The sequence below is a fragment of the Globicephala melas genome, chromosome 17 (assembly GCF_963455315.2).
Source record: "Globicephala melas chromosome 17, mGloMel1.2, whole genome shotgun sequence".
Classification (NCBI taxonomy): Eukaryota; Metazoa; Chordata; class Mammalia; order Artiodactyla; family Delphinidae; genus Globicephala; species Globicephala melas.
The window spans coordinates 9169429-9190509 of NC_083330.1; the positions used below are offsets into that span (position 1 = coordinate 9169429).

At 41.8% G+C, this 21081-nt stretch overlaps 1 protein-coding gene across 2 annotated transcripts in view; it reads left to right on the plus strand.

The window, feature by feature from the left end:
* NKAIN3 (sodium/potassium transporting ATPase interacting 3) overlaps positions 1-20102 on the plus strand; it is a 523650-nt gene extending 503548 nt beyond the window's left edge. Inside the window, exons 6-7 of one of the 2 annotated variants that reach the window (XM_060287463.1) lie at positions 8459-8528; positions 18261-20102. In XM_060287463.1, the coding sequence (XP_060143446.1) occupies positions 8459-8528; positions 18261-18270 (80 nt within the window). In that variant the 3' untranslated portion in view covers positions 18271-20102. The remainder of the gene's footprint in view (positions 1-8458; positions 8529-18260) is intronic. The other variant, XM_060287464.1, reaches the window with a different exon arrangement.
* Positions 20103-21081: the final 979 nt, after the last annotated feature.

Below are 21081 nucleotides of genomic sequence, written 5' to 3' on the forward strand. Positions count from 1 at the left end.
ACTGACTTCTTTCAACCATAGCTCCTGATGGAATTCTGTGTTCTTTCTATATTCTAGGTAGCTTGCCAATTCTTGTAGACATTTAAATGCTTGATAGGATTCAGCATTTCTCCCACATCTCTTCTTGTCTGAGGTCATTAACCCATCCAGATCCAAAAGTAGAGTCCAGTTCCAGCATATTATTGATTAATTTTAGGACTTTAAACAAGTTTAAATAGCTAATCCTGTATTGATTTGATTCATTCATTCAAGAAACAGTTATTGAAAGACTTCTGTATACTAGACCCACAAGGATACAGAAATGAATAAGACGTGGTCCCTTTCCCAGGAGATCTTACATTCTAATAAGTGAGCAAGGCGTGTAAATAATTATGGAGGAGTAAAGTGTAGATAATGGTCTGTATAAAGTGAATCAGAAGCACAAAAAAAATAAGCAGAGGCTAACTGTGTGTCAGGGCACCAAGCATGGCTGCTCAGAGCATGAGGACATGGTCTTATATGAAGAATATTACATCATGAGGAAGGGAACAAAGGAAATGCATTTTAAATACTGGCAAAAGTATGTCAACAAAGCTTGGGAAAACCATGGGATACTCAGGAAGTGATGAGTAGTGAGGTATGTTCAGTTCACTAAGTGAACAGCGGGGTCAGTCTTTGAGGGACCTTGGATTCTGTCTTAACACCAGTGAGTCCCAACCTATTTTATATCTTGGCACTTATAGAGAAAGTTAACATGTGTAAGGCACTCTGTGATAAATACATTACTTTTTCCGAGCAATAAATGACCACCCCAAAGGGCTAGCCACCCCAAGTCTTACTCAGCAAGTGTGTACGTGCACACCCACACCCTACTCAGGTCTCTCCTGCCGGGATACTCTGCTAGATGACATGCAATCAATGAATGGATTTAATCTTGGGAAGAATATGATCAGATTCAATTTTCTTTGAACAGTAATTCATAGAAAGAGAAAAGAATTTATAAAACGATCTCAGAAGAAATGGCATTTTGGGGAGGGAGTCTGCCCTAGAAATGGGAAAACCAAAAGTAATAATAGAGGCTATTTTTTAAAAAGAAAAAAGAATATTCAAAGAGGAAATGTTCAAAATTGTAGAAGCAGACAGTAAAAATGAATTATAGAGAGACTTCAAAGTCAACAAGTATTTGTCACTTGATTTATTGAGCAAAGTAGAACATTAGCCAGATTTAAATAAGAATGATAAAAATATATTGGGAAAAACTTGGATAACTGAGAAAAAATGTATTACTTAAGGGAAAAATTATATCTGTTTAGACAGCTTCTTAGAACTGTTTTTAGCCCTTACCTTTTTAAGCAATATTTTTCCTCTCAGCCATTCTATTCTGCTTTATTGACCCCAAAGAGATTTTAAAAATTCATTATGCCATTATTTAAATATTATCTACTCTTAGAAAATTTTAAAGTGGGAAGAAACTGTCAGCACTGATTATGGGAACATCTGCTTCCAGAGATCTGGACCCATGAGAGAAACAAAAGCTGGAAATTCAGCCAAATAAAAATGAAAAGGGAGCTCCAAAAATAGAAAAGGGAGGTGTTTTCAGAATTTTTAAAAATCTTGTTTTCTCTAGAATAAAATGTTCCTCTGAATGAGCCCAGCAGTAGTGACACAAAGCCTCCAGTGATTTGGAGCAGACAGTAACTGAAAACTTACAAAAACTTTGAAAGAGACTTCAGGAAAGCCAAACTGTAACTACAGATAAGAGTAAACAGCCATTCCACCAAATTAGTGATGAAGATTAACCAAAGGGTTAAGAGTATGTCTACAATAGGAAAATAGCACAATTTGTGTCGCTTTAAAAAAGCTGAGTAACTTTAAAGGGAATAGAAAATACACTGTTAAAGATGAAAACACAAATAAGAAAGAAAGAAAAAAAAAAAGAGAACCTAGCTCCTTTCTTTCTGAATATGAGAAAATCAAAACAAAAAAAGTGGGGCTTCCCTGGTGGCGCAGTGGTTGAGAGTCCGCCTGCCAATGCAGGGGACGCGGGTTCGTGCCCTGGTCCGGGAAGATCCCACATGCCGCGGAGCGGCTGGGCCCGTGAGCCATGGCCGCTGAGCCTGCGCGTCCGGAGCCTGTGCTCCGCAACGGAAGAGGCCACAGCAGTGAGAGGCCCGCGTACCGCAAAAAAAAAAAAAAAGTGTATGTGTGTATTGAGGAAGTAGGATGGTGGGAGCTGGTATGTCAGAGGCATCTTTATAAAGGTGATACGACTCCAGCAACTAAGAGTGAGGAAAGAAGCCACGGCGGTAGATGCTTTCTTATCAAAGGACCCTGTAAGGACACTATAACCAGGTTCCCCCTTGCAAGAATCAAAGACAAAAGTCTAGAGACGGTCCATGGGATCCTTACAGAATAACTAGAATAAGTGCATCCCTGCATCTAAACACTGAAAGCATTAGGAAAAAGTCACTCTGGGGCTTCCCTGGTGGCGCAGTGGGTGAGAGTCCGCCTGCCGATGCAGGGGACGCGGGTTCGTGCCCCGGTCCGGGAGGATCCCACATGCCACAGGAGCGGCTGGGCCCGTGAGCCATGGCCGCTGAGCCTGCGCGTCCGGAGCCTGTGCTCCGCAACGGGAGAGGCCACAACAGCGAGAGGCCCGCATACCGAAAAAAAAAAAAAAAAAAGTCACTCTGTGCACTTTGCATAAAAGGGATATATTACCTACAAAGAATCCCACGGAGTGACTTGAAATACCAAGAAAAAAAGAGAGAGATGTTCCCTCAGTATTTGTGCTACTGTGGGGGGAAAGGACTAGAGAATAAAAACAATGCCAGTTAAAAGCTAAAAAAAATGGTGATCAAGTTTGTCACGTGTGCAGACTTCCCTGGTGGTGCAGTGGTTAAGAATCCACCTGCCAGTGCAGGGGACACGGGTTCAAGTCCTCGTCCGGGAAGATCCCACATGCCGCGGGGTAACCAAGTCCGTGCGCCACAACTACTGAGTCTGCGCTCTAGAGCCCGTGCTCCGCAACAAGAGAAGCCACCACAATGAGAAGCCCGCGCACCGCAAGGAAGAGTAGCCCCCGCTCGCCGTAACTAGAGAAAGCCCGCGCGCGGCAACAAAGACCCAACGCAGCCAAAAAAAAAAAAAAAAGGTGTGCACTCAGGCGGATCACGGGTGCACTGGGCGGGTCACATGGGCTGGGCACGTGCTCAGGGAGTGCCCAGCACCAGCCCTGGACAGAGGGAGAGCCACAATCCCACGTGACACTGAACTCCGAAAATTCTGCCTCCCTTGAGCTTTACTTTCTTCCTTGCCACGTCCTTATACGGGGAAGCTTAATTTTCCACAATAAGAAACACTCAGAGATGGTGAAACCTCAGCCTTCAAAACGTGATGGACTAATCAATCCTCCCTCCTCCAGACTAGCTACTCTTTCCAAATATGAGAAAATCAGACTAGACGCAAGCTCAATACAGGTTCCCCAAGGACAGATGCTCTTCTGGGGAAGGGGGAATAGAATGCTGGAATTCTCACAAACCGTTGTTATCCTAAGCTAAACAAAGGTTTTGAAATTTTGGAAATCAGTAGTTGATGGGAATGTGTCATCGGAATAAGATAAATGTGTGAATAAATCAACAGCAGCCCGCGGTCTGCTGCACAGTCCACGGCTTTTATCTCACCGAGGGCGTCCACAGCCTGGCAGGCATTGTACAGACGAGTACACTGAGAGCTGAGTTTTCCCAGCTCGCAGCCTGCAAGAAGTGGAACTAATATTTGATCCAGATATTTCGGGGACCAAAATCCGTGTGCTTTCAAACACCCAGCTGTGCCAACAAGGATAACAATGAAATTCTTCATGAATCGGTAAAGAAAGATACATCGGGCACTCACTAGATTAAAACTAAAGCATTCATGTTTAAATATTGATTAAGAATATAAATTACTTGCACGATGTAAGAAAAATAACGGGCTAGCCCAGTAAAATTTAATTGGATGTGGGGAGGCATAGGTAACACACCTAGCTATCTTGCTCCAAGTCAAATGTCTTGTCAGCAAGTACTCAATATGTGAAGATTATCATGAGAATAACAGAATTTTAGGATGTGATTCAAATACTACACAACTGTGAAAACAATGCCTTCCCCCAAAAAGACTGTTGACCTTTAATAGCTGTTCTGTATGGGTATACGATGAAATTTTAATTATTAATCTGCCATGATTAACGTCTGGTTCAATAAAATGTAACAGAATATGATTTGGCAAATGTTGTGGGTATGATCTGTAAGAAGCAAAAATGTACTTCCCTTATTTTCCCAAAACGAGATTTAGCATTTCTTCTCATGGTGGTCACTTCCACAAAGATATTCCATTCCAAGTAACATCATTTCTTCCAAGTGGAAGTTGGCACAGGAAATACGTTTGAAAGGACTACAAACAATGCGGTTTCCTGGCTGCAGGCTCTCCCTGCGGGATCTTTTCTAGTAACACCTCAGTTTCCGAGAACAGGTGAAGGGGGCAATGCTCTGCATAACGCTTTTCTGCATCAGCTGATGCCAGGTGTTAATTGTGCTAAGTTTTTTGTTCTACGTTTTAAGACTTTAATAACCAGAGTATATTGAATTCAACTCAATTATCCTGCAGGTCACCCACCAAGCTGTGCCCGGCCCCTCCTTCTGTCTTCCCCGCCTCTTCCAAGGCACTCTTCTTGCAAAGACCCTTTGTGGTGTTCTCACTGTAATGACTGCAGATTCCGTGGATGCTTCCTTTCTAAACCTCCTTTTCTAATACTTCTGAAAACCATCCGTGCCTCTTCTGCTACTTCCCAGGTTTCATTGAAATTCATCTCCTTATTTCTACTGGAGAAACTCCTTCAATTCAGCATCTTCTTCTCACATCTTTCTCATTACAGTGACTTTTAGAACGCACAGTTGCTTCACTTTCTTAACAATGTGATATAACTACCTTTCTGCACACGTAAAAGCTGAAGGTCTTTCCTACTGAGTTGTTTTCAAGTATTTTGTTAAGTCATCTTAAAAAAAAAACTTCATTTTTTAAAGCATCATTTTAAAAACACTTTCAGAGTCTATAAACTTGCCCTCCATTTGCATTTCAATTTACCTCTTTACTTCAACTACCTTCCTACTCTGGTGTGTGCATAAAAAACTATTTTTCTAATATGGAAACACCAGGCTTCTCTTGTCAAGAGGCCACATTGCTGTGTTCCATCCATAAACGATTCGTGATGTTTTCACTGTCTTAATTACCTACTTTTCAATGATTCCTCCTTAATAGTTACTCTTTTGGTAGTCTTGTCTAGTTCCCAAAATTTATATATATATACACACACACACATTAGGGTAAATAAACTACAATACTTTTTCCACCTTTTGGATATTATGAATAATGCTGTTATAAACATTTGTGTACAAATTTTTGTGTGGATGTATGTTTCCATTTCTCTCGGGTATATAGCTAGGAGTGGAACTACTGGGTCATACGGTAACTAGATTTACCCTTTTAACAACTGCCTAACTGTCTTCCAAAGTGGTTGCACCATTTTACCTTTCCACCAGCAGTGCATGGTGTCCAGTTTCTCCACATCCTTACCAACATTTGTTATTAGCTGATTTTTTTTATTATAGCTATTTTAGTGGGTATAAAGTAGTATCTCACTGTGGTTTTGGTTTGCATTTCCCTGAGAATATTTTTGTAATGAGGTTGATGTTGAAAACGAACAAACAAACAAACAAAAACCACTTCAGGATGACAGAATACATTTTCTCTCTTTGCTTCTCTTCATCTGTCAGAGGTAGGGTTATTTCAGCCTTTAAAGAACTGCTTTATAAGTTAATCTAAGTTCCCTACAATGACTGTGACCACTTCATAAATGAGTCTTCTACATTTTAACTGCCCTGCATTCAAGATCAGTTAAAGAATTTAAATAAAATTATTAAATCAAGTTATTAAATCAAACGAAGCACCCCCAAATCATCTTTTGAAGCTTTTAGTAAATGGCAATAAATGAAAGCTTATAAAAAAGGAAAACACTGAAATTTATGCTCACAAAAGCAAGCAAACTGGACAAATTAGCATTTAAATGTTATACAGAACTAACAGTGCCGGGGAGGTATTTGGGCTAAACTATACTGCACCTGTCCTCTCTTTAGCAAACTTGCTTGGCATTTAGCAGCGCCTATACGGAAGATATTTCCACAGTGAAAATAGTTAATGCTACATAGGAAATTATTAGGTCAACTAAAAAATTGGCATATGGTTGTTTGCTTAGATAAAAATATTGTATCAGTATTAATTTTCCTGAAGTTGAAAACTCTACTGTGTAAATGTAAGAGAATATTATTATTTAGAGGAAATGCTCACTGAAATATTTGGGGGTGAAGGGCTTTATGCAAGTAACTTACTCTTGAATCATTCAGAAAAATGTTATTGTATATATATTATTTCTGTGTGTACGTGTCAATACATGTCAATCTAGATGTATATGGAAGAGAAACAGCAAACAATAAAGCAAATAGAGTAAAAAAAAATACTGTGATTTACAGTCAATTAAGGTATCAACAATTTCACATTTACTAATCATAAAAAGAAATTTTGAATAAGATTGTAAATAAATTTATGAAAATAATAAAACCATACTGAAAAAACTATATATTATATATATATTTTTTCCCCAAAATATCAGTGGTTTGGTATGTTAGAGACGAGATGGGCTAAGGAGCAGATTCATGGCAGTACATGAATATATACCAAAAATAATCATTCTGTTAATGTTCCATTTTAACGTTCAAATGAGAAATGTAAAGAAGTTTTCTTTTTATTTTGCTTTAATGAATACAGGTATTCATTTTTCATCTTTATTTTTATAAATAATTTTATTTTGAATATAATTTTTCAATTTGTGAATAATTTTATTCACAAATGTATATATTTGTACTTTTGTTTAACACCCCCTTTAACTTCCAAAATGCCCTATAAATTATAGGATCATTCAACTTTTAGTCAATGATCTTAATTGATCAAGTGATCTTTCTTCTAAATTCCCGCCCATTGGTCAACAAGGTAAGGGAGTTGATATTTGATTAAATATCTAATCTAATAAAAACTTAATCCAGTCTGACTAAATGGCCCCTTTAGGCACTGCTCATTCTCTCTGGGAAAATCTTTTTAGTGTCTCACATTGACTCCCCTCTCACTGCTTCTCTCCTTGAGGTTGTATCCAGGTAACCTATGGGACTTGGTAGGGAAAGGATGGGCCTCAGCCTCCTCTGGTCTCCAGGGGTATTACCTGGAGATGGTCCCTTGTCACCTGGTTGTTGTGAGCCCCAGAGGACTCCAAAGCTCATGTCTACACAGTGATCTGGTGAAGCTCCGCCTCACCTCCTTCAGTGGAGATGGAAGGATAGAGCTAGTCAGATTAGGTCAAGACTTCACTAGAACTTCTAGGCTAATTCATCTCTCTCTAAATCACAGTTCACTAGTATGCCTGTCTTGAGTGGAGGATATAATATAATATTCACAGCTGTGTACCTAAACACACTGACACAGAGTTCAGTGTTCCTATATGCCCACATATCTGTTAATGTTAGAGTGCTGTAGTATAACCAGAGCTTGGTATGACCTAATTAATATTTTTAATGGACTATGACAAAAAAAAAAATCAGGAGAAATGAACTAAGATTAGCTGTAGACATTAGGTTTGGAAAAGAAAGATTGAGGCTTTGATCAAAACAGAAAGAAATTAGAAAGAATATTACCAAAAATAGTGAGTCTGTACAGACTGTGAGGCAAGTGCCACACCACCAGAGAGAAGTCGACACCTCCTCTGCAAAATGCAGGTGCTTAGGGACTTCCCTGGCGGCCCAGTGGTTGGCTCCGCGCTCCTAATGCTGGTGGCATGGGTTCGATCCCTGGTCGGAAAACTAAGAGCCCGCATGGCATGGCCAAAAAGGGAAAGAAAATTAGGGGACCCAACAGAATGCAGGTGCTTATTTGTCAGGGACAGCTTGAGGACAGAAGGCAAGGACATAGATTTTGTGACTTCTCAAAGGTCTTTCTAATGATGCAATAAATATTCTTAAGGCAAAAAACGGATTCTGGCAACAAGAAGAAAAGGTATATCTTTTGATATATAGGGGGAAAGGGCATATCTGTATGCCTAAGGACAAACACATTATTTAAAATCTAATGTTATTTAATGTTACTTCATTTTTCACTAAAGCCAGTAACAACCGTGATTTTTCAGTCACTAAGATCCCAAGTTCTATGTGTGTTTCTTAAAACTTCCCCATTTTTGGACAACTGATAATATTTTGAACAGTCTTTATCTTAAATACACATTCTTCCATTTTTGTGATAGGCAGATATTCTTGTTAATATTATTTCTATGTGTTCTTTTTAAATCACCTAGTACTATGTGAGTTTGCACATTTATTCATATCGGGCTATGTTGTATTTTCAGTTGATTTCATAGGTGGACTTGATGCACACTCCTACTACCAGGATCATGTTGAGTTAAAGCCTGTTCATCTGTAAGTAAAGGTGTGATGAGATGGAAAATATTAATCCTTCTAACTTGGCCAAAACTAACCAAACCTGAAATAATTTGGACCTACCACTACTAATCATTGGTTTAATTTTCCACTCATATTTGAAACACACCTTTCACATGTAACCCAACATTATCATTATTATTTTTCATTCCAAAAAGGATTTGAAGTCGGTACCGTGGTTTATGTTTCTAAAATGATAGTTTTATTTTATTTTTTTTTATCAGTAGTTGATTGCCAAATTGAAGGGAAAAAAGGATGATTTAGTCTACAAAACAGAAACTTAATATGTGTCTTGGGGGCAACATAGCAGAGGGAAAAGGGAAGAAAGACTAGGTTGGGATCCATGCTCTATCTGTGCGGCCCCAGGGGCCTCCCTTGAAGTCTCTGAGACTTGGTTCTGTCACCTGGACTCAGTTTCATAGGTGGAGGAGGGAGGATGGATTCAATGGGATAAGGTATGTAGAGCATCTGTAAAGTTGCCCATGACTGTGCCTAGTACTCAAATATTTGACCAACCGGAAGGAAGTCAACAACTACAACAAAAACACCTCAAACTGGACAGATTTCAGTTGAGTATAAGGAAGGAATCATGGTCACTTGATTGATAAAATACTAGAAAACAAGAAAATAGATACCATGACTCCATTCCTAGAAAACTCTAAGTAGCAAATAGACAACTGTATAAAATAATAGATATCATGTGCACTTTGCGTATACTATCTAACTTCATCCTCATGAAACTACTGTAATGTACTAATTAGTAGTCCATTCTATAAATAGACTACTACATCTATGAGGTTCATCGATGATAGACAACCTTCCCAAAGTCTCTCAAGTAGTCAGTGATGGAGCTGGGGTCTTTCCCTCAACATGACATTGTGGACCTGCTCGGACGACCTTCCGATTCTTTTGGCTCAGTGCTCTGTAATTTCATGGAGACAGAGGAAATTTGGACAGCGGTCACTGGTGTAAGAAACACGCATGAAAGTCTTCATCAGCTGCCTCTTTGCCACAGTGGTTCCTGCCCAAATCTGTCCCCCCTTCCCCAGCTTCTTTGGGGCGGAAGCCCTGAGAAACCTGCACTGGTTACTCCACCTCCCCATGTGGAATTAACTCGATTCCAGCAGAATGAGCTGAAGGAAACATAGTTCACAGGCTACACAAATCAGCACTGTGCCTGTCACATGAGAGATGTTTAAATATATGTTGGTTTCTTAAAGCCAACCTAATCTGGAAAAACATTCACCCCGTATAACGTTCCAGGACCAAGCAGCCGTCACCTCATTACTCATGCTACTGAGTGCTCATAAATGATCGACTCCAGAAGTGGGTATCTGTGGATGTGGGGAACTTGGCAGGGATTGTGACAATAACAAAGATGATCAGAGCAATGGAAGTGAGAAAAGAACTGAAACAATGCCTAGCGGTGACTTAGAGAGTCTTCTGTATATTTGTTATGTGAAAAGAGGATGATGGATGATGTCTTTCATCTCCACGGTGAAAAATATAACTCAGCAGAGAAACTGCAGTATGAAAGATGTCGGTCAGATGCCAGAAAGATCTTACTATTAGGGGAGGTTATTAAAAAATGCCAATTGATTACTGATGGTAATGGAATCTCCTTTCTTAAATGACACTCGTGTATCCATGTGCCTGAAAAGGGTGTCCTGTGGCATGGCCCAGAGGCAAGTGACTTCTGTCTCTGTTTCCTAAAGTCCCTTCAATCTCTGTGAATCCAGAACACATGAAACGTCCCGGTAAGTTTACCTAAAAGGCTTTGATCAACTCTCTTTTTTTTTTTTTTTGAAGTATAGTTAATTTACAATGTTGTATCAATCTCTGCTGTACAGCAAAGTGACTCAGTTATACCCATATATGCATTCTTTTTTAATATTCTTTTCCATTATGGTTTATCACAGGAGATTGGATATAGTTCCCTGTGCTCTACAGTAGGACCTTGTTGTTTATCCATTCTAAATGTAATAGTTTGCATCTACCAACCCCCAACTCCCAGTCCCTCCCTCCCCCACCCCCCTCCCCCTTGGCAACCACAAGTCTGTTCTCTATGTCTATGAGTCTGTTTCTGTTTCGTAGATAGGTTCATTTGTGTTATATTTTAGATTCCACATATAAGTGATATCAGATGGTATTTATCGTTCTCTTTCTGACTTACTTCACTTAGTATGATAATCTCTAGTTGCACCAAAGGGCTTTCTCAACTCCCCTGTTCACTGCTGACCTCCCACACCTTTTCAGCTGAATGTGGCTTCAACTACAGGCTGCAGAAAGCAAGAGAACAAGTTTCCACTTTGATAGATGATGCATATCATTATGTCAGATGAATGTGGAATGCCTTTCAACCATGGAGGGAGCAGGAATCGGCAAGATCAAACTAAACCCAAATTAAAATCATTGTGCATGAAACAATTTAAGAGGTCAGTGGGTGCCCCCCTCAGGTACGCAAATACGGCAGAGTTTATCCAGTTGGCATCAACCAGCCTGCTTGATTTCTTTTAATAAAAGCCTTTGTATTGGATTCCATTGTAACCAGCTCAGGGATGCCACATCCATCGTACCAGCAAGACTGGAGGAAAAGCCAATCTTCTGAACTAAATCGTTAGAGGGGGCATGAACCCTGGCTTTTAACCTTCGTTAAGGCTCTAAGTTCCATAGAGTACAAAGCCAGGTTTATGAAGAAGCCTCTTTATGAAGGAGATCGGGAGAATCTTTATCATATTCCTGGGAACATGGGTATAGATGGGTAACTTTCAACTCCAGATGGGTGGTTACATTCACTGCAGACTTGTACAGGGAGCCCTCATTCTTGTGTTTGATTGTGTCACTGCTCGCAATCATAAAGTGCACTTTTCCAGGGCCCACAGTCCAACTGGGTGTGAAGATGTGCACTGGGGTGATGTGATGTGAGGCAGTTCACACGTGGATTTGGTCTTTCATGCTTTGTCTCTCTTTAAAGTACCAGCATCAACGAATGAACTTATTTACAAAACAGAAACAGGCTCAGACACAGAAAACAAACTTATGGTTACCAAAGGGGAAAGGGGGGGAGGGGTAAATTAGGAGTTTGGGATTAACAGATACACACCACTATATATAAAACAGATAAGCAATAAGGACCTACTGTATAACACAGGGAACCATATTCAATATCTTGTAATAACGTATAATGGAAAAGAATCTGAAAAGGGGTATATACGTATGTGTGTGTGCACGCGTGTGTGTATATCTGAATCACTTTGCTATATGCCGAAAACTAACACAACATTGTAAATCAACTATATTTAAATTAAAAAAAAAAAGTAATGGCACCAAGCTATCAAGACCCACTGATTACATAAATTGGTTTACTTCCATTTACAACTGTTTGTTGGTCACTCACAACATGTGTACCAGGCCCTGGGTTGGAGATACAAAGATGAGTAATACTTGGGCTTGACCTCCAGCCGTGAATGATCTAGTAGAGGAGACCTACATAGAAATAAGTAGATACAAAACAATGTCCCCAAGGCAATTTTTTGCAGAAGAGGGAACGTTTACTTCTCACTTGGGGAGAGAAGGCACCACTGGGAGATGATGCCTGAGCTGATGTTGGAAAGACGATGAAGAGTTTATCAAAAGCAGAAGAAGAAAACGAATGTCCCCTGGATGGAGGCCACGCTGCAGAGGATAAAGCTGAAAGTTGTGCACATCTAATCTGGCCTTCACCACCGTTCTCACATAAAGTCAGCAACCTACTAGGAAGCAGATGTTTAAGCCGCGAAGGAACCTTGGCTCCTGGTGGGGATGCTCTGAGGTCCTCAGCAGCATTGCTGCACCATCTAAACAATGGCATCCTTTATGCCTAAGGCCGTGGCGATGCTCCCGGTGATTGTTGTCTGGGTCTGGCTTGGGGATACGTGACACACGGGTCAAGGGGAGCCTGTTCTGGGGACCATTGTCTTGCCATGGCGGCGAATGAGGGAGCTGTAACTCTCAACATAAGTACATCCTGCTTCTCTGCCAGCGTCTCCTCCATTGCTGCTCCTACACCACCTTTCACAGTGGGGAAACGGTCAGGACAAGGGCTGCTCACCTGGTCATCAGTGGCTTTGAAGAGGACACCTCCGCAGCAGCTCACGGTGGAAGCAGCAGCTACCCCAAAGGGAGGGGGCTCACAGAAGCAGATTTACCTCTCAGGAAGAAGCATAGCTTGGCATAAATCCATGCAGCTCTGAAAGAGATACAGATATTCAGGGAATGATGTCAGAGCGAGCAACTGAATTACTTTAAGTTTTGTCAAAATCATCATAATGGTTAGCAACTGGGTGGTGGGGCAATTAAGCTGCATGTAGCAGTAACTCTTCACATAAAAATAATTAGACCAAGGCAGTTTATCAAAGAAAGACAGCAGTGGAATCTCAGAACTGAGTTTCACAAGAGAAGTAGAGAGATCTGATGATGCTAGAAATTTCCATGAGGAGAAATTTCCATGAGGAAGACACCCTGTGACTGCAGTTAAGAAAGACGTGATGAAAAAAGCTTCTCCTGTTACTTTTAGCCAATCTTTTTCTAAGGTTTCCAAATGAGAACTTGACTTTTCTCTGGTATCTTGACTTGTCTGATTGCCTTTGCAGGAGGCTAATTTTTCTTCACAAAAATTGTTACATGCTCTGTGGTCACCGCTGACAGACTGTCTGCTATTGCAACCAAGTACCGGAACACAGACGCAGCTGCCCCCCATTTCAGGCTGGCACTGCCGTCAGCTCCACTGTACCTCCACCCCTCACAGCCCAGACTCAGAGGGCATCCGCCTCTGACGATCGGGCTGCTGGACGGAACCAGACATGGTCACATCCATCTCCGCTCTTTCCTGAGAACGGGTGTTTTGTATTAGTATCCTTACAAGTTGGTGCCAGGCCATTCTGCATGTACAAAATCTACATTAAAAACCAGCCAGGAGGACAAATCAAAGGGATGTGTGTGGGTGTGTGTGGGAGATGCGGAGGTGAGAATGATGTGCTTTCAAACCCTGATTTAACAGCCAATAAACACCGATGGGGAACCATCATTTACCCCATCCCTCCTCCATGTCTTGACCAGCTGCCTGAAGACTAATAAAATGATAGCTCTCTGGCTATATCCTGTTTTCATTTGCCCTTGATTGGCTTTCACACCTTCCTATCCATCTATCTATGCGTCTGTCCCTGTGGCACGCAGAGCCAGGTGTCTGTGACCTGCTCATGGGATGGCGGCTCACTTTTCCCATTACTGAGTGTGCAGTTCTGTTGCCTGAGGGCAACCGTCAGTCCCTGGAAAGATGGGCGCTTACAGAGGCATTAACTCTCCGGGACGCCTCAAGCATGCAGAGCACTGCAGCTGTACAGCACTCAGTGCCCTCTTAGTGGTCGCAAAGGAGAGGCAGCTTCCCTGCCTGCCTGCCTTACTTAGCTCAAACGGGGCGGCACTTAGGGCTCACCGCTCCCCCTGGCTTTGGGGAGCCTTCCCTTTGTCACTGGCATTCATGACTTTTTGATCCATCCTAGGAAATGATTATACTATTTTAGGGACAATGTAAGAACACACCTAACGTGTAGCTATTTGACCAAGTAGCAGTGAGATGGCTGTGTTTATATGGTTCCCGCAGTTCTGACTCATCCCTACACTGGCCAGTTCATGCACCATTGTCCTTGCTAGGATGGAACGAGGCCACCAACCGTGCAGCCGGCCACACGCGAGAGGGCCTCCACCACTGATGGTCAGTCATCCTCACTGGGGACACAAAGACCCTCTCGTTTGATACATGGCCTCATGCACTGCCCCCAGAGCCTCGAGGAGCCCGGTCCTCGTGCTGCCTTGTGAAGCAATAAAGCCTTTTCCAAAATGAGAAAGCTCGTATCTGAACGGTGCCCCCCCCAGGGAAGCTGTCAATTCCTGTCTCTCCCAGGATCTCAGGACTCTTCTCAGTACTTGTCATTGATGTCAATGGGAATAAAGTAGATTTCTGTAGTGGTGTGGAGATACGGAGCACCTCCCCCCGAAAAAACGCATCAGCGTAAGTAAAAGTAACTTCATTCACACCTGTTCCCAAGAGAAAGTACACACTGATTTTAAAATTAAAGGTAATGAAGATAAACCAAATTTTATATTTAATGTATATTTTTCATTTTATAGTTACATCAAAAATATATATAATCCCCATGTTATGACAGGTTCTGGGAAGAAACAAGACATAATAAAGAATGTACAAAACAGAGTCAAGCGCACACACACACACACACACACACCCCGGAAGTGACAGAGAGACTTAAAAAAGCAATAGAAAAAGAGACAATGACAGGCCTATCAGGAGACACACTTTGAAATAACAACACTGTCTTATCATTTGATTTCACTCTGCCTCGAGGGTAGGTACCCTCAGGTAACTGCCAACATATCTACAAAATCTGCCCAAAAAAATGATCTTAAGGATCCCAGAACTCAAACTCTTCTACCCAGACTAATTGATCCATCATTAAAAGAGTGATAACTGGACATTCTATGTCTCCAGAGGTGATGCAATAAGACACAGCACCATCTACGAGATATCTTGGGCTGACTGATCTTGGACTGAAAGCGTAGAAAATACAAGAATAACACAGTAAGTTAAATCTCACCACAAGGAAGCAATCAGCCACTCTAGAATGTGGGAAATAGTACAGGGCAAATGAAAACAACGCGGGAGGGGGGACTTACATTTTAAAAGGGATTTAAGAGACATACGAGTCCAATACAGTGTGTTTACCTTGTTTGGATTCTGGTTTCAACAAACCAACTGTAATGAGATGCTTTTAGACAATTGGGGAAATGCAAATATGGACTGGATAGTAAATGATATTAAGGAATTGTTGCCTATTTTGATAGATATGCTAATAAATAGGTTTTAACAAAAGAAGAAAAAATTTTTATTACTTGAGCAGAGTTTCTGAACCTCAGCACTGTTAACTCTGGACCCAAATAATTCTTTGTAGTAGGGGCTGTCCTGTGCATTTTGGGATATTTAGCAACATCCTTGGCCTCTGCCCACTAGACAGCAGTAGCGGGCGCGCGCGCGCGCACACACACACACACACACACACACACACACACACACACACACGGCCAAACTGTGGCAAACAACTGGTAAATGTCCCTGGCTAGGAAGAATCACCGAGTTAGGGAATCATCACTGAGCTGTGCCAATGAGTGACACACAAGACATGACGTCTAGGATTTGCTTTTAATACTCTAGCCAAAAAATAAATAATAAAGTTGTGGTGACTACATGAAACTTAATTAAATAATTTTTATTTTAGTTGAAGCTGGATAGTGAGAACATGGGGATTCATAATACCATTCTCTTTACTTCTGTGTGTGTATGTTTGACTTTTAAAAATCCATCTGTTAATAAAACCTAAGGCAGAGTGGTCAATAGGCTTTCCTTTCAATGCCTCCTCTCACAGTTGCTTCATTGTCTTATTAGAAAACTCCTTGCAGACGTATTTCCCAATGCCTGAAGTAACCCTCCAGCATTCCTACCTGGCATCATAGGGACAGGCTCAGCCTACTTCGCAGCTTTTCCAATCCACGTTGCTAAAGCCCCAAAGCAGAAAATAGTAACTATAAGTAGAGGTGACGTGAAAGATAAATGTAGTGGGTACCTAGACGTTCCCCCGATGCCCACCAATACTATCACTAACAAAGAAAGAAAACGCCTTCCCCTGCTGCCTTATCCCATTCTAGAAGAGTCACCTGTTGGACGGATGAATAAACTTCCACAACTGGAATCTTCCTTCAGACTAAAAGGTTATATAAAACTATAAAAATCCCACCATTAAAATCTCATCCCTTTATCTTTCCATTTAAATCCTTGTTCAACTCAGTGGGGTCAAAGGGCTAGATATTTGGGCTACATCTTTCAGAATGTAGAGAAATAGGAGAGCAGAGAAAGCGTGATAAGTGATAAGGAGAGAACTGCAGGGCTCCCGCCCCTGAGGGGTGAGGAGGGAACAGAATTTACAGGGAGAAGAGTGGCTTCCAAAAAGTGAAACTGGGAAGTTGAACATTTTTTTCAGCTATTTCAAAGTATGATGAAAAAGTCCATTCCGAGCCATAGAGTCACTGAACTGAGTTAATGGAAGAGAATATCTGGATGGGGATATAAAATAAGTATGAAACACCGTCTCCACTGGCACCCTGCTTATAATTTAGTTGGCAGGAAAAAACTTACATACCTGAGTGAAACAATCAGTGCACAATTAGTTGTGAAGCTGAAAGCCCTTCGCTACACATGGGGTCCAGCTGATAGCATAAGAGTTGCCATTAGCAGGATGAGAAAACACCACGGCTGAGGTAGAAGTGGAATCTTCATGGAGGAGAAGAGATTTCAACTGAACCTCAGAGATGAATAGGTTTGGATCAGCTAAGACTTTTCACAAGAGAGAAACAAAAGTATCCAACAAATATTTATTGGGTGCCAACTGTATAGCAGACACTGTGTTGAGGCTGATACTGTACGAAGATGCTAGAGCACAGCCCTCACCTTCCAAAGGCTTACCACCTGCTATGGAGTCAGGAAGATGCACAGAGTCTTTGTCAAATGTGTGGAGACAAGAATGATTGGAGATGAGAGTGTGTATTCCAGAGAAACAGAACCGATAGGGTGTGTGTCTGGAGAGAGAGAGATTTTAAGAAATCCGCTCATGTGATCACGGGGCAGGCAAGTCCAAATCTGCAGGGTAGGCAGGTAGACTAGAGACCCAGGAAGAGGTGACATTGCATCTGGAGTCCAAAGGCAGTCTGGAGGCAGAATTCCTTCTTCCTCCGGGGACCTCGGTCTTTTCTCTTAATGCCTTCCAACTGAATGAACATGACCCACCCACATTATGGAGGGAGTCTACTTTACTCAGTCTATTGATTTAAATGTTAATCTCTTCTAAAAAAAAAAAAAAAAGGAAAGATACCTTCACAGTGACTTTTAGACTGGTGTTTGACCAAATATCTGGGTACTATGGCCTGGCCAAATTGACACATAAAATTAACCATCACAGGGCTTCCCCGGTGGCGCAGTGGTTGAGAGTCCGCCTGCCCATGCAGGGGACACGGGTTCGTGCCCCGGTCCGGGAAGATCCCACATGCCGCGGAGCGGCTGGGCCCGTGAGCCATGGCCGCTGAGCCTGTGCGTCCGGAGCCTGTGCTCCGCAACGGGAGAGGCCGCAACAGTGAGAGGCCTGCGTACCGAAAAAAAAAAAAAAAAATTAACCATCACAGGGTGGGATGTATGTAAGGGCCATAGGTGGTATGAAAGCCAGACCTGGATGGTTCTTCAGCAGTCAGCCAATGGAAGGCTCTAGGAAGGTTAGGCTAGGGCTGTAGCTAGCAGTTCACAGACATACTACTACCCTGTCAGCTTTACCCCAGGGCCACCAAAGGCAATACCTTTACATCACTCCCCATTTGCTATGTGGCTGACACGTCTTTCCCAGGAAACCGCAAGTCCTCCCCTCTGACATTTACACCTGCTTGCCCCGCCCTGATCTGAAAAGCAGGGAGCCCAGGTGTTTTGCTTGCTTATTGCTACAGCCACAGGCACAGACAGCAGAAGGCACATTTTGCCTTTTGAAAAGCCTGGATGAATAAAAAGGAAATTTAGTTTTCAATTTTGAAGTCTTTTAAAGCACTTCATCCTTTCTGTTTCAGGTCGAAATAAGTAATGACGCTGACTCTGAAAATGCGGCTGCTGAACTTGACTTAGGAAACAAAGCACCAATGACAGCACCTCTCTGCATTGACACGTCTCACTTTCTTCCAGAGGATGGACTGCACCTCCCCACTTTCCCACGAATCACAGAGTTCTCCAGGCACGGCCTAAGTGTTATTAGCATTGTTCGCTAGATGAGTTGTAGGTGCTTGGGTGGGTGTTTTTTTAGTCATTTCCTTCTTACATGAATACTTGTAAATTGTACCCCAAAATTGGTTTTTAATCTTTTAACAATATTTAATGTGAGGCATGCAAAATGAAAAACATTCTGTGAAAGCTTTCCACAGTCAATTCTAAGAGAAATGTGGCTTTGTGTAGTTGAGATGTCAAGTCCCCATTGCTGACTGCGGTGATCTCGGGCCTGACGGGAGTTCTCATAGAGGATGTTACCCGGGGTTCCTCGGCAGGAAGTTAGATGCGGTGACAGATGATAAATGGGTACAGATAGTGGATGGGGCTTTCAGACTGAGTACAGATCATTTTTTCAACACCACAGACAAAATAGAGAGTCCTCCTTTGTTCTCGACTTTCGAAAACCCAGAATCATATTATGGCAATCTCAATGTTCAGATGCTTGCATGATATCTCGTTCTTCCTATGTTCTGAAAAAATATATATCACGGGCGTATGAAAGAGTGAAATGACCAGTAGAACACCTTTCCCATTTGGAGGGTATCTCTGAGGTTCAGATTTTCTACCCTTTCTCCCAGTTCTGACACTGGCGTCAGACCTAAATATACAGCTTATAGGTTTATGGGACAGAAATCACAACCATAGATCTGTGAGCAGGAATGTTGCTCTTAAGATATTCCAAAAAGTATTAAAATGGTGCGGAATTCTCTATAATACTTCTAAAGAAGATGTTTATCTTTGTTCTGAATCAACTTCTCTTTCTCCTACCCCATCCCAAGAACCAAGAAAGTAATATGGGAAACAATATTCCATGGGAAAAGGACTGTTGAAAACATATCACAGTTTTTTCCTTCATATCTTTCAATTATTATTTCCCATATCAAAATAAGCTTTGCTCACTTTGTGTAACAACTAAGATGAGGCCTCCTATAGGGCCCGAAATTATGTCTACGTGCAGTATTTAATCCAGAAGTTAACTTGGCCCGTACATCTCTAAGTCGGTCTACAAACCATCTTAAATTGTGTCCAATTTTTTGTATGTGTGTAGAGGTTTTTATTTTCCTTCTTCTCCTTTGAAGCCCATATATTTTATAAGATTCTGTTAAGAATCAGAATTTATGCAATAAAGTTGGCCCTGGTTCCTTCCAGTTCATGAGAGACACCATGGGCTTTCCGGAGGTCTGTTGTACTCACAGCCTCTGGGCTGTGCCCTGTCAGTCAGCTGACACTCACTGAATCCCATCACTTTTCATTCCACTGAATAAACCCAAATTCAAAATGAAGAGGAGATAGCAGGGACTGGGGAGAAGGGCCAGTCCAAGCCGACTTGTACAGTTGGGGGCTGGAGCCTAGGGGATTTGGTGATTTCTCCGAAGCCCTGCTGTATACAGAGGGCACAGGCTATGACCGGAGGAAGGAGAAGCCGGAGGGCAAAAGGGGGGGAAGGTTGGGTCCCCAGCCCACCACTGTGGTCTTGGGCAGTGTTAGACATCTCGGTCCTGGAGATTTCCTCATCGGTAAAGTAGAACAACAATCCCTACCTCCCAAGGGTAAGGTGAGGATTAGCTGAAAATATAAAAACTACTGTGTAAACTGTGAAGCATGCCACAATTGAAAGAGGCAGTTACCACTGTCATGTCAGAACAAGAAGCTGGATCCTGTCCGGAGCTCTTGTTACCCATTCAAGTGCTGTGCAAAGCCCGTGCAAACCCCAAACTCTTCCAAGTTTTCCAAAAAGTAGCTTGAAAACCTTGCCCATATTTAAGAGATGAGAGATAGTATACACTAAACACTGCATTTCTTAATTTTAAAGTAACTTTTACATTCAAATTCCAAGACGAATACATATTATTATGGAGAAAACTAATAGCATATAAAAAATGTAGAAAATGAGTAAGACGGAAGAGTAAAAATAACATTTAAATATTTTAAACTGTCATTTCATCACACACACACACACACACGCACAAACAAAACACAGTAACTTCACAAAACAGTACCACACTCACTAGTGTTGCTGTTTCACCTTCGTATAAATCTGAACATACTTCTACAATGCACTGCAGAGTCCTAGATCTTGTCTAGCTGCAGATTTGAGGAGGAAATCCTCACATCAGTGATCTTTCTATGGATATTCAATATAGGCAACTACTTAATATGGTACGTGTGTTTTTAGTTTTTAATCTTTCTTCATTTAAGTTATAACTGTTTCAATCCCCAATCCCAGCAATCCATAATGGTAATTCTAAAGTTCCAGAAAATTTGCCACTCATCAGAAACAAGTCAGATAGATCTCCCATCTCCCCTCCCTCCCACTGGGCCCCTCCCTGCCTCTCCTCTTCCCGGCCAGTCTTTAGAGGTTCTGCTTACTTAAGACCAAGGGATGAAAAGCAGCACAGGCTTGTGCGGTAACACTTAGCAGCCACCCCTTGATCCGGGTAATTCCACCACAGCACCGTCCAGCTTGCTGCCTCTTAGCAGTGAGCGTTTCCAGGTTTTGCAGCTTTTGCCTCCTGTTTTAGGGAATGTACGCTGCACCGTGCATCACGCAGCAGGGTTTTCGACAAAAACGTGTTCACTCTATCTACACTCTTGCTGAATCTTGGCTTCCCTGTATGCAAAGTGTGT